Here is a 14400-nt window from a genome sequence, read left to right on the forward strand (position 1 = left end):
GGTAATAAAATTCCTGAAGGAGTGTGGGAATTTCCATTTAAATTTCCTCACACTCGATGGGATAATAAACAATTTCGATCGCGTTCAGATGCGTGGCATGTATAGAGCCTACCGGCTGTAGCGCAATGAAAATTCAAAAAGAAGAAGTTGAAGAAGAAGAAGCAGCGGTTTAAGGAAGAAGAGGAAGAAGCAACAGGATGGAAGAGGAAGAAGAAGCACAAGAAGCGGAAGAAGAAGAAAGAAAGGGAAGAAGAAGCACAAGAAGGGGAAGAAGAATAAAGAAGGCGGATCCTTCGCACCCTCTGGGTGTTTCGTGCTGAAGTTGCAGGTGGCCCTTATTTCGCTTCCTTCAGCTTCACCGTCAAATCAAATCAAATGGCAGAATATATTTTCGTTGCGGATGTTGAGCACATCCCGCCAAGCAAGATCGCCTGTGAAGAAGACGGTTCGGTGCTTTTATCAACTCTCAAGGCCGTGTTTCCTGACGCCTGCGGCCTAAAGCACCGACACCCGGTGACGCGTCGACATCACTTCCTGCGCGCTGTTCACGGAGCGCTGGTCCCACCTGAAGCCGGCTGGGGAAACAACGTGTACGTGGTCACCTACCCGGGAGGTGTGGTTCCGTTTACACACGTCGCTCCACTCACACACTCATACCGCTCGATATGATTTGCTGCTCGTGGCGTTCTCCGAATACTGGATAACAATTCAAGATTGGGGGTTTGGAGGGTTTTTGCTTTTCCTGCATAATCCGTGAAAACAAGTACAGTACATGCAAGGACATTGGTGTGGGGAGGGTAACAGGGTGTGATTTATTGGTGTGGGGATGGGGGATGATAACAGGGTATGATTTATTGGTGTAGGGATGGGGGATGGTAACAGGGTATGATTTATTGGTGTGGGGATGGGGGATGATAACAGGGTGTGATTTATTGGTGGAGGGATGGGGGATGATAACAGGGTGTGATTTATTGGTGTGGGAATGGTAACATGGGGTGATTTATTGGTGTGGGAATGGTAACATGGTGTGATTTATTGGTGTGGGAATGGTAACAGGGTGTGATTTATTGGTGTGGGAATGGTAACATGGTGTGATTTATCGGTGTGGGCATGTTGTGTTGATACTTACTGTGACACGAGGCTTCATATCACGACAATGATGGGGGCTTTGTGTTTATCTTCGATCTTCAAAGGGTGCCTGGTTGTTCTCGTGTTTTTCACCAATCAGGATATGAAGTTCCCAATGATTGCCCAGTGGAACCCTGGTCGACGAGGGAGAAGCTGTGCCTTGCGAATTCTGTGCAGCGCAGAGGAGATCGTAACTGGTGAGAGTGAAAAGATCTCTTCACCACTTCTCATGGAAGGCTTGGGAAGATGATTTTACCGTGAGCATGACGGTCGTGATTGAAAACTACATTTGTCGAATGGATTGGTGGATTCGACCGTGCTGCGGTGGTGTACGTCATTATTTATTTTTGATTCGATTTTGAATCAAGTTATTCCATCTTGTTATCGATTAGTACGAATACTCAATGAGTGGAGATGCTAAAGTCTTCTATGTAAAAGACAACTTGAATTAAATAAGTTTTGTGATCAGTGTGTTTAAGGACACTTGTGCAGACAGCGAACGCGTAGTTGGTACTTGGCACAGTGATGGACTGTCAACAGAACTTTGAGGATGACTTTTGTTGAGGCCACACTGTTCGAGTAACGTGACAGCTCCACTCCAACATTAACAGTGACATGGACTGGGGGAAAGATTTGTTGTGGGACACGATGCTCCGAGCCGATGGTTAAGCTTTTGGTCAGTCTTGGAATTCAGACATTCTGTGTCCTTGCTTCGTCTGTATTACTGCGGGCAGTTTTACAGTCATTGAGTGTTTCATTGAAATCATTGTGATGGAATGTTATTAATTGATATTAGTGCTTTTAACAGTCAACAGAAGTGATTCATAAATTACATATTAAAAAATATCCTTTTGTTTCACGTTGTGCGCTGGTTTCACCTGCTGAACAATAGACGGCACATTTTAAAGTGATGGTTTCAACTTTTTGCCGCGTTCCCCTTTCAGGTACATAGAGCACTCTCTCTGCTGCACGGAGGCCGCGCCTAACAATATAAACATTCTCACAGCCGTTTTGCTTGTTTGCAGGATCTCTGTCATTCGAGATATTGAGCCCTTTGCTGAGCCTGAAAAGCCTCCTGGTTGGTTCTCTCAAAAGGTGAGAGTCCACAATGATGCAATACTGTTTGTATGACAACACATTTCAATTAGAACGGAACTTGGTTTTGAGTGCATTCCTCCGCCAGGATCGGCAGGTTACGTTTTGTATCCCACCGACAGGCCCGATCCGGATTCGGACCTGAAATATAATCGAATTGGCTTGTTCTTGCCACCTAACCAACTCATCCACCAAGTTTCGTCCGAATCCATCCACAACTCTTTTGTGATATCCTGTTCACAAACAAACAGACAGCCAGATAGACAAGGGTGAAAACATAACCTCCGTCCACCTTCGACGTCGGAGTTAATAAACACGCAAAATAAATATAAATCGCCTTTTCGATGATTCTCCTGCTGCGTCGAAGTAGATTTAACGTTCAACTTCAGATTAAACATTCAAAAGCAATGAAACTTGCCTCTTGTCCCCCCCCCCGCCCCCTTACCATTCCTCACCAATTAATCTCCCAAATCGTCTTCCTTTTTAACCTGTCCATGTGTTTCCTTTTATAAATCGTTCTTCAGATTCAATTTGCAGTTCATTAACGCAGCGAATCAATCAAATTAAAACAATCATTTTTGTCTATCGTTCTTGAGTCAGTCCACAAGTTTTTCGTCCGAATCAGTTACAACTTTTTGAGATATCCTGATCACAGACAGACAGACAGACAGACGAACAGACAGGGGTGAAAACATAAGCTTCGGTTTCGGAGGTGATTGGGGTGAATAGTGGTAAGAATTAAATAAAAAATGGACATTTGAAGATCTTTTTCATGTGTTGATTGATTTTTCTTGTGCAGAATTGTGCATCACAATATTCGCTGCTTTTGAAAAGTACAGAGGCACCAACGTGAGTAGAACGGTATTTGTTAGCCTTTCATTCGGCTTTGTGCTGATGATGCGGCACCGAAGCAAACCTGTGTGTGTTTTTCAGGTGTGAAGCTGGAGAGGTCGTTCAGCCGATTGCAAATATCATCGCTCATAAGCTTACAAAAGAGAGGATTGCGGAACTCAAAAAAGAACTTTTGGACATCCGTGACGAATTCAAGTGAGCTCGTTTACACTGAGCTGCTTATTTTTTTTTATTATTATCAGGACGAACACAACAGTTAACTTTCTTCTTGTGATCGTTTATTATTTTAAACGAAGCTCACAAAATGGTTTGTTGCATTTGATTGCAGTTTTGAGGAGAAGGCTCATGGGAGTAATTCTGATATCTATTTTATTCGTGAACTGTAGAGCCACAAAGTATGAAATGAATTTGTTGATGACCGAGGAGCTGAAAAACGAGCTGCCCGACATGTGGAACAAAGTTTTGTAAGTACACCACTCGCTGACGAGCAATTTTGTGCAACTTTAGCCTCGAATACCTTTGGGTGTACACATGATAAAGCAAACTGTAAATGCATTTATTTATCAACACAACAGCAAGATCCACTTACTTGGGGCCAAATTATGATACCAGAGCTGGGAATGATGATTGATGAATGATGCTCGAGCTGGGAATGATGAATGATGCTCGAGCTGGGAATGATGAATGATACAAGAGCTGGGAATGATGAATGATTCCAGAGCTGGGAATGATGAATGATACTAGAGCTGGGAATGATGCATGATTCCAGAGCTGGGAATGATGAATGATACGGGAGCTGGGAAGGGAATAATGAATGATACTTGAGCTGGGAAGGGAATGATGAATGATACTAGAGCTGGGAATGATGCATGATTCCAGATCTGGGAATGATGAATGATACTTGAGTTGGGAAGGGAATGATGCATGATTCCAGAGCTGGGAATGATGAATGATGCTGGAGCTGGGAATGGTGAATGATACAAGAGCTGGGAATGATGAATGATGCCAGAGCTGGGAATGATGAATGATACCACAGCTGGGAATGATGAATGATACAAGAGCTGTAAATGATGAATGATGCCAGAGCTGGGAATGATGAATGATGCCAGAGCTTGGAATGATTAATGATACCACAGCTGTGAATGATGAATGATACTAGAGCTGGGAATGATGCATGATTCCAGATCTGGGAATGATGAATGATACTTGAGTTGGGAAGGGAATGATGCATGATTCCAGAGCTGGGAATGATGAATGATCCTTGAGCTGGGAATGAGGAATGATACCAGAGTGGGAATGATTTATGATTCCAGAGCTGGGAATGATGAATGATACTGGAGCTGGGAATGACGCATGATTCCAGAGCTGGGAATGATGAATGATCCGAGAGCTGGGAAGGGAATGATGAATGATACTTGAGCTGGGAAGGGAATGATGAATGATACTAGAGCTGGGAAGGGAATGATGAATGATACGAGAGCTGCGAATGATGCATGATTCCAGAGCTGGGAATGATGAATGATGCCAGAGCTGGGAATGATGAATGGTGCCAGAGCTGCGAATGATGAATGATTCCAGAGCTTGGAATGATTAATGATACCAGAGCTGGGAATGATGAATGATACTAGAGCTGGGAATGATGCATGATTCCAGAGCTGGGAATGATGAATGATGCTCGAGCTGGGAATGATGAATGATGCCAGAGCTGGGAATGATGAATGATGCCAGAGCTGGGAATGATGAATGATACTAGAGCTGGGAATGATGAATGATACAACAGCTGGGAATGATGAATGATACTCGAGCTGGGAATGATGAATGATGCAAGAGCTGGGAATGATGAATGATTCTCAAGCTGGGAATGATGAATGATGCTAGAGCTGAGAATGATGAATGATACTCGAGCTGGGAATGATGAATGATGCAAGAGCTGGGAATGATGAATGATCCGAGAGCTGGGAATGATGAATGATGCCAGAGCTGGGAATGATGAATAGCTGGGAATGATGCATGATCCAGAGCTGGGAATGATGAATGATTGCTGGGAATGATGATTGGCCAGAGCCTGAGGTCAATGATGAATGACCCAGAGCTGGGAATGATCAATGATTAATGATACCAGAGCTGGGAATGATGAATGATACTAGAGCTGGGAATGATGCATGATTCCAGAGCTGGGAATGATGAATGATACGAGAGCTGGGAAGGGAATGATGAATGATACTTATGATACTTAAGCTGGGAAGGGAATGATGAATGATACTAGAGCTGGGAATGATGCATGATTCCAGAGCTGGGAATGATGAATGATACCAGAGCTGGGAATGATGAATGATACCAGAGCTGGGAATGACCTTAAAGAAGTCACACGTGCTCACCTTTTGGCAAGATACGGGTCACCCTGCGGGTGACATTGGTTTTTAATTTTTTTGTTTGTATGTTTTACAGTGGTGCTCAATGTCCTGCTTCCTCGTCCATCAGTCCATAAGTACGAGCTCTTTTTAACAACAATAAACCGATGTTTACCCTGGAAACGTGTCTATGACCGAGTGGTTGAAGTTGCTGACTTGGAGGCTATTAGATCCCGTTTCACCGCAGACAAAGCCAAGCTCAAAATTTGTTTCTTCTTGGGTGTGAAGAAACTTTGATGTCCACACGTGTAGTTATACAGATTACGAGCTTTGTAACAGACATGCACAAAACATTTGCTCCAACTTGCCATTGTCTTTAAAATCTGCATTCCATGTTTTTTTTTGTAAGCCTGCACCTTGTAAATAAATCAAGTCCACATTGTGCCGCCTCTCCTGGGATCTTGCTGCCTTTGCTCTCTCTCTCTCTCCCCTCCCTCCATTCTTTTCTAGTCCCTCCAGGTCACTCGTCTTCTTCCAGCATCCTCCTCTTTGTAAAACCCCAAACAGTTAGGCACCAGGTTCACCTACACTCCTTTGTTTCTCTCTTCTCCCTTTTGTGGAACCTCCTTCTTCAGCTTGTCCAATCCCTTTCTTTTCCTCTGCCCTTTTAGTTGCCAGTACACCAACATCTCAAACACCTGAGGTCATCTTCATCCCAACTCATCATCCCACTGCCGCTGCATTGTCACCTCACTCTTCAATAAACCTACACTTTGTACACAAACAAAGGGTCTGTGAAGGTGTAATCCACGACCCTCGCCACTAATCCACGACCACTGATCGTGCAAGAAGGTTTGAGCAGAACAACAATTGGTTTGACCACAGGTCACACTCTCGCAACCAATGGAATTCATTCCTTGCCAAGGGACTAGTAAAGGTGGCTCAAAGCTGATCGACTTGCTGTGCTTGCCTCTTGATGTTGCGTTTGAGGAGGAACGTGGTGGTCTCAACCTCCCAACCACACGAAGGAATGGTCCCGGGCCTGCACAAGTTTTTAATCAAGCATGTCACGTGTTCTCCCCAGCAGTGGGTGAGATTCCCAACTCCCAAGTAGTTGCATCATCCCAAGGTAGTTCCCATTTGCTGACAACCTAATAATGTCTGATCGTTACTTCTGAACGCAAGCCCGCGCTGTGCGATCAACTTGATAACACAGCGCGTCTCAAGACGCTTCGCCACCACTTGGTCTCTACTTTTGGAGCCTGTAAAGCCATCCCGACACGCACGCGTGCTCCGCACACCTTCGATCTCTCGGTTAAAGCGAACACGCAGTCAACGTGCGTCCCGTGTGTGGGAAGCGTGCACGGCTCCGTGCATTGAAACACGTGCTCGTTAAACGGGTGGTGTCACCCTTGGACGAGAGCTTGCAAACGCAGCAAAATATGCGCCCAGTAGCAGGAGAGTAGCGTAGCCATTACTGCTCGATTTTTTCTCCGTTGAGTCCGTTGAGCTCAGTGTTCCTGCCCTTACGGGACCTGCTGTGGTCTCCCCGCCGTCACGGTTCCTGCTGCTCCGAACCCTGACAGCTCATAACCCGAACAGCTGCTCGTCACGATGCTGCAGCTCAGAAGGGCCGAGCTTCACCCACTGATCAATCACCTCATGTGCTTACATTGAACAGGTGTGCTCACATTTACCTACTATCCAGGTAAAAGTTTTTCAAAATTCCTGATTTCGTGAAAAAAACATTTTTCCGTTTTTGAAATTGCACCGACATTGTTGTTATTTATTTATTTAAGCAAAACATTGATTCTCAGGAAAAAGTGCGCACACCCTGGAGTACGTGCTCCACTGTCTCCGCCCTAACCACGGCACGTGCTCCACTGGCTCCGACCTAATCACGGCACGTGCTCCACTGGCTCCGCCCTAATCACGGCACGTGCTCCACTGTATCCGCCCTAACCACGGCACATGCTCCACTGTCTCCGCCCTAACCACGGCACGTGCTCCACTGGCTCCGCCCTAATCACGGCACGTGCTCCACTGGCTCCGCCCTAACCACGGCACGTGCTCCACTGTCTCCGCCCTAACCACGGCACGTGCTCCACTGGCTCCGACCTAATCACGGCACGTGCTCCACTGGCTCCGACCTAATCACGGCACGTGCTCCACTGGCTCCGCCCTAACCACGGCTCCAGTGAGCAGTGAAGACCAAGCTGTGGGACCACCAACCTGCGACGGTCCAAATGTTCGACAATTTTTTTGCAGAAACGAGTTCCTGGGTCTTGTATGACAATTAACTCTGCCTCGAACCCAGGGAGCACACAAACTTTCCGATTTTCAAAGCGAACCAATTATTGGCCAATCGGAAGGTGGAGTCAGCCAGCATCAGATAGCTCAGGACCTTGGCATTCTGCTTTCTGCGGTCAATCGGGTGATTGTGCAATTCACCAGCGAAGGCAAGGAATCCACAGCTTCCCGTTCTGGTCGATCTGGGCCATCAGAAAGGTGTCTTCGTGCTGTCAAGTGGTCCATTGAGAAAACTCCCCGTTGCAAGGCAGCGGATGTTGCAGAGGAGGTCCAAGTTAACTCAAGAACTGCTGTGTGGTACCTTCATCAACTGGGCTTCGATGGGAGAGCAGCGAGGAGAAAACCTCTTGTTTGACCATCCAACATTCAAAGGAGAAGGAAGTGGGCTGATGAGATGGCCAACAGACCCTTGGAGTTTTGGCAAACTGTCATTTTTTTCAGATGAGTCCCAATTTACTCAATTTTCTTGCAGTGGATGCGTATGGGTCTGGAGACTTCCCAGTCAAGAGTTCTCTTTGAACCGATTGCAGCCAACTGTCAAACACGGTGGTTTTTCAGTGATGGTGTGGGGAGCAATCTGGAGCGCTGGTTGGTCAGAGCATGTGGAGTGTGTTGAGAACATCATCTTGACGATACACATTTCTATCCTTGAGGATGGACGTCTCCACGTCTTCTCCACTGGTGAGATGGTCAAAAACAACACTCTATTCATGGAAGATGGAGCTCCATGCCGCACTGTAAAAAAGACCAAAGAATGGCAGGACAGAAATGGGATCAAGCGGCTTTCATGGCCAAGTCAGTCTCTTGAGATGAATCCCAGTGAACACCTCTGGGCCATGTTGGATCGAGCTGTGTGGGAAAAGTCCAGGAAACCAACATCATGGGCAGAATTGCCAAACCTGTTTGTGTGAAGTCTGAGCAGAAATCCCACAAGAGAAAATTTCAGAACTTGTTAGTTCTATGCCTGAAAGAGTAAAATAAATGCAATCTGCAAATGACAAGTTTGCAAAATACTCGTGTTTGCATTAAAATGGATCAAATATACTTCAAATGTTCAAAAAATAAATTCTTTAAAAATCATGGTGTCTATTTACTTCTGTCATGTCTGTATACAGTGGCGTCCAAAAGGCTGAGTACACTTTAATCAATGCCAAGCTTTCTCATACCTAGGCTCTGTTGATATCGATTTTTCTTCGATGGCGATACACCGGTATATGCCGGTATATCGATATTTTTGAAAAAAATTTTTTTTTTTTTTACGCAGGTTACAAAAATATGCAATGTCCATTACGTATTTATATATGACGTATACATCATTGACACAGTCATTTTCCCAACTATTTCCACATGAGGCTCCCCCCTCCCCCCCCACCCCATGATGAGAACGAGAAGGGTTATTTTACTTCAAACTTCAACTTGTATTAAAAGTGATTTTGTTTTCAAGCGGAATCAGTATTGGTAACGGCACTGGTCGAGAATCAACATCCATCGCTATCACCAGACTGGTATGACTATCACGGAACGCTGTACTGGTATCGCATTCAAACTGTTATCACTTTCATACCGTTATCGCTTTCATACCGATATCACTTTCATACTGATGTCGCTTTCATATCGACATCGCTTTCAGTTCGATATCACTTTCATACTGATATCGCTTTCATACTGATATCGCTTTCATCCTGATATCGCTTTCATACCGATATCGCTTTCAGACTGATATTGCTTTCATACTGATATCGCTTTCATATCGATATCGCTTTCATACCGATATCGCTTTCAGACTGATATCGCTTTCATACTGATATCGCTTTCAGATTGATATCCCTTTCATACTGATATCGCTTTCATATCGATATCGCTTTCAGATTGATATCGCTTTCATACTGATATCGCTTTCATATCGATATCGCTTTCAGACTGATATCGCTTTCATAGCGATATCGCTTTCATGCTGATATCACTTTCATATCGACATCGCTTTCATAGCGATATCGCTTTCATACTGATGTCGTTTTCATATCGACATCGCTTTCAGATCGATATCGCTTTTGTGGGGGAAAAATTTATATTAATGTATTTTAAATTGTAACAAATGGAGTTTCAGAAATGTAACTTTTATGCTTCAAGTTGAATTGGCTGTCATTTCTGGCCAAAAGACTTTTGCCCAAATTATAAGAAATGTGTTGTTCTTGAGCAGAGTGACCGAGCTAATAAACGAACCTTTGCCTAGAAATGTACAAAGTGGATTCTCGTCTAAAGGACACGTCTGTATTCTTGGTTGATAGCCCCCAACCTCTCTCTCATGAAAGTATAAAATGCTTTGACATGTAAAATTGTTTCAGTGCAAGTACCTGAGAAAGTATTAGAATCTCAGTGGCTTGTGCTCCTTGGAACTGACCAAGTACCAAGTCAGAATAAAACTCTCTGATGTAATGTAGAAGTGAATTGAATCGGGTTGGTCTAACTGTTAACTGAAGTAAGAATAAATGAAATAGAACCAAATAATATTGCAATCAATGGGGATTCTTAAGTTCATTGTATGAGGGTGAGAAGTGTATGGTGGATAATTAGAATAAATTGTTTCACAAGGAAGGACTTGTGTGGACATCAGTTTTATCAGTGTTGATAGGGTTTTTGTAGGATTTTATAACCAAATCGGACAAACGTTAAACTCTGCCTGAAGTCAAATCGGATTCCACAATTGGCCAGTTAGAATCCTTCAGGAGGACAACGATCACGACAAGGTGGGTTTAAAAAATCCACATCAGATGGTGCCGTGACTCGGATTCGAACCGACGTTGGTGCGGTGCTCGTGACCGGAGGTGCTTAATCTGCCGGAGGCAGTGCCTGGAGGAACGACAAGTGCTTGAGCAAGTCCCTCAGGTAAGGGAGAGCGCTCTCAGTAGGTAACGCATTTCGAACAAAGAAAAATTCATTGTCAGATAATTTTATTGAGAGAAAGAAGAGGATCCGGCAGAGAGAGTCTGTTTTAAAGTAAACGATAAGTACTGTAGTTGTTTTAGAAAAGTGCTGGAGAAGAAGAGGAGTCAGATGAAATGATCATGACGAAGTGACATGCCACAGACGCATAGGATAGGCATAGGACGCATGAGATATATGTTTGCATTGATACCCGATTGGAGAGACACCCCATCAGTTATGTAAGGCGGTATTCTCAGGCAAGGCCGACCCATTGCACTTCAGGAGGGAAGGGTGACCCTTGCGATTTCCCCAAATGTGGGAAAGTCGACTGTAAATTTTGTAGGATGCAGGAGATGATTGACCGGCTGGGTGCGTCGCTGGTGATTTGCATGTGTTGCTGAGAGTAGAAAATGAAACTTGTGCAAGTCCAATATTCACTGCAATGAAACGTGTTCTGTTGGGATTTTGACGATATTTTTAACAATTAAGGAAGAAATATCAGACAGAGAGTCGAAATAAAACAGCCTGGATGTTCGTGGTTTGGTGCTGATAACGCGCGAAGGTCGCAGTTGTGTGTGTAAATTCAATTCAATTGGAATTGGAAGTGATTGTGAGCTCGCTGGAGAATTAAGATTTCTGGACGATGTGATACATGAATGTCTTGTTAGAAATAATAATATTGCAACAAATAAAACGTGAAGAGATGGACATTCATAAAATAAATTAAATAATTAAAACCACCTCAGCAAGACAGTCTGAGGACGAACTCGTGCTGAGTTGAGCTGTGGGTCTGTTTGAAATGGCATGTTATTCCTATGCAGATTGAAGAGGATGAGATAGAAATGTGATTGGTATTTGTCACGTGATCACACGCGAGTCTATGAGATGCAATGCTGTTTAGTGTGTGTGTTGAAGCCATGACAGAGTAATGCAAACTGTAGGTTTTGCCTGTCAGAGTTTTTTTCCTTTTTCTTCCCACCGGATGTGGAGAGAACTTCCTGTTCCTTGTTCCTTGGTGTTTGTGGCTCACCCTCTCTACTGAATCTGTTTAAAGTGAAGTCCATTGAAGAAAAAGTGATGAAGTTTTATTTTACAACCATCGGGATTTTGAATAAATTGTGAAATAACAATTGTGAATGTGGATATACTGTATGTGATTTAAATGTAGAAACGTGATTTGGAATGATTTTAATGATTTGATGATGTTTAGCACGTGGGGCGATTCACAGATAATTGATGATTCCCTCGGATGGACGTTGGAATATTGTTTTATTCGTCTGCGAATGTTGAGGTTACCTGAACTTGTGCTGGGAAGGCAATGGCAACCAACCCAGTGTAACCCTTTGATCGATCCAGGCAAGGTAAATTCATGATTTCATTGATAGACGCTGAAGATTTAATTTTTGATTTATGGATTTTAAAAGGAAATATTTTATTGTTTTGACCAAAAAGTTGTTTAAGAGAGTTTGGATATTTATTAGTCTGAAGTTTAAGATGTTTTTCCAAGACTGGGATAAAATTAGGGGAGGGTGTAACTGCATGTGCAGACAGAGTGTTTGAGTTGCAATTTAAATGATATTTGCGTGATGAGAGATTTGACAAGTGATTCGACAATTTTTGCACAACTGTTTAAAATGATTTATTTGTTTTGATGAAGGAAAATGGATTCGTAATTGAGAAGGTTGGAGGAAGTGATAGATGATTTGTGTATGTGAGTTGGAAAAATGGGAGCATGTTTGCTGTTTTGGTGAGAGAGAAGTGGACAGATGGAGAAATGTCAGAGATTTAAAATGTCGATGGAAATTGCAAATGAGATGGATGTTTTGAGTATACGTACAACTGGGATTTCTGTATATTTTAGCATGTTGTTTTGGGAAATAACAAGGAAAGGGATTAAAATATTGATATGACATATAATGCAAGTTAAATGCTTCCATAAGACGATTTGTTAGTCTTGTAGAACTACATGTGCCCATGACGTTTATTGATTGGTGTTTAATTGATGCTTTGTTTGTTTCGGAGTGTTGAAAGCAGTCTTTGAAGCAATGTACGATTTCATCTAAATGAAGTTTGGAAAGAAGTTCAACACAAAGATTGGACGATGGGAGAACCCAGATTTGGGTGATTGAGCATTCAACACGTGATCATGCCCCTTCCTGAGGAGATGAGATGGAGCAATGTGGGAAAAGAAAGAAAAAACCCACTGAGGAGAAGGTTGAGCAAAGTCTTGACGTCGGCGTTGTGTGGTGCCTGCGTGGAGGAATGTTCTCAGCCACACTCTCGATTGCCGCTCTGCAAATACATCGTGAACTTGCTGTGGTTGCTTCAATGTACGACAGGCCTGGAGTTCCACACTGCGCTCCTTCAACCCAGTGTCCGGCCCAAACTTGTACTTGCCCACATCTACCTTCTCCTCAGCTCAAGGAGTGCTTCGATTGTGTTTCCCGTTGGGTGCCGCTCTATCCACACCCTGACCTGTTTATCTTCTGACTTCGGGTAGCATGTTTTCAATGTGTGACACATGCTGATGAACAGGCCATAAATTAAATGGAAACTCACTCATTTTCTGATATGAGCACTCGCTGCCATTGTTGATTGAACTTGAATAATGGAAATATTTTCTCCTTCAGGAATGGGACATGGTAATCATGTGTAAGAAAAATTATTCAAATTTTCCTTAAAAAAAAAAAAACGGGGGAGTGTGGGGGAAAATTTATATTAATATAGTCTAAATTGTAACAAATGGAGTTTCAGAAATGTAACTTTTATGCTTCCAGTTGAATTGGCTGTCATTTCTGGCCAAAAGACTTTTGCCCTAAATGATAAGAAATGTGTTGTTCTGGAGCAGAGTGACCGCGCTGATAAACGAACCTTTGCCTAGAAATGTACGAAGTGGATTCTCGTCTCAAGGACACGTCTGTATTCTGGGTGAATAGCCCCCAACCTCTCTCTCATGAAAGTATAAAATGCTTTGACATGTAAAATTGTTTCAGTGCAAGCACTTGAGGAAGTATAGTTTCTCAGTGGCTTGTACTCCTTGGAACTGACCAAGTACCAAGTTAGAATAAAACTTTCTGATGTAATGTAGAAGTGAATTGAATCGGGTTGGTCTAACTGTTAACTAAAGTAAGAATAAATGAAATAGAACCAAATAATATTGCAATCAATGGGGATTCTTAAGTTCATTGTACGAGGGTGAGAAGTGTATGGTGTATAATTAGGAAATAAATTTTTTCACAAGGAAGGACTTGTGTGGACATCAGTTTTATCAGTGTCGATAGGGTTTTTGTAGGATTTTATAATCAAATCGGACAAAACGTTAAACTCTGTCTGAAATCAAATAGGATTCCACAATCGGCCAGTTTGAATCCTTCAGGAGGACAACGATCACAACAAGGTGGGTTTAAAAAAATCCACATCAGTGGATGGGGGAGGATGAGGAACGAGGGAACTCTCACGAGATTGGGAAAGACACGAGAAGTGGGAGAGCGAAGTTGTTTTGTGAATGGACCTTCAGTCCTCCGACACCACCTTTGTGGTGCTGATAAGTAATAGTTACAGCCAAGGCCAAGGCTGAAATACAAAGGTGTTTCCAGGAAATATCGCAAGTTTGGAGTTGCTCATGTACTTCCATCCAGCATGGCAGTTTGCTGATAAATGATGAATAAAAGTAAAAAGTCGAATGAATGCAAAGTTTGAGAGCCCCCCCTCCCCCCAAACATCAAGGGCCTCGGCCTGT

At 43.3% G+C, this 14400-nt stretch overlaps 1 protein-coding gene across 4 annotated transcripts; it reads left to right on the forward strand.

The window, feature by feature from the left end:
• The first annotated feature begins 223 nt into the window (after positions 1-223).
• Positions 224-13905, forward strand: LOC147006478 (bromodomain-containing protein 8-like). Of its 4 annotated transcripts, XR_015054807.1 has the most exons (8): positions 224-613; positions 1229-1325; positions 2073-2223; positions 3023-3072; positions 3157-3270; positions 3462-3539; positions 11891-12022; positions 12684-13905. XR_015054807.1 is itself a non-coding variant. In XM_085868680.1 (7 exons), exons 1-7 carry the CDS (start codon positions 376-378, stop codon positions 11892-11894), a joined length of 732 nt encoding a protein of 243 aa, XP_085724806.1. In that variant the 5' UTR covers positions 224-375; the 3' UTR covers positions 11895-13905. The 4 variants fall into 4 exon arrangements, 3 of the variants coding, with proteins under 3 accessions (XP_085724806.1, XP_085724805.1, XP_085724808.1); XM_085868680.1 differs by having other exon boundaries at positions 11891-13905; XM_085868679.1 differs by lacking the exons at positions 11891-12022; positions 12684-13905 and adding an exon at positions 5524-5868 and having other exon boundaries at positions 226-613.
• The last annotated feature ends 495 nt before the right edge of the window (positions 13906-14400 follow it).

This window comes from Eptatretus burgeri, unplaced genomic scaffold (assembly GCF_056783735.1).
Source record: "Eptatretus burgeri isolate ZD-2024b unplaced genomic scaffold, Ebu_testis_v1 Ebu_testis_scaffold_3170, whole genome shotgun sequence".
NCBI classification, from domain to species: domain Eukaryota; kingdom Metazoa; phylum Chordata; class Myxini; order Myxiniformes; family Myxinidae; genus Eptatretus; species Eptatretus burgeri.

Coding starts and splice junctions, on each gene's coding strand:
- LOC147006478 (XM_085868679.1), top strand. CDS start 376: ATGGCAGAATATATTTTCGTTGCGGATGTTGAGCACATCCCGCCAAGC. Junction 614..1,228: donor CGTGGTCACCTACCCGGGAG/GTGTGGTTCCGT, acceptor TTCACCAATCAG/GATATGAAGTTCCCAATGAT. Junction 1,326..2,072: donor CGCAGAGGAGATCGTAACTG/GTGAGAGTGAAA, acceptor TTCCCCTTTCAG/GTACATAGAGCACTCTCTCT.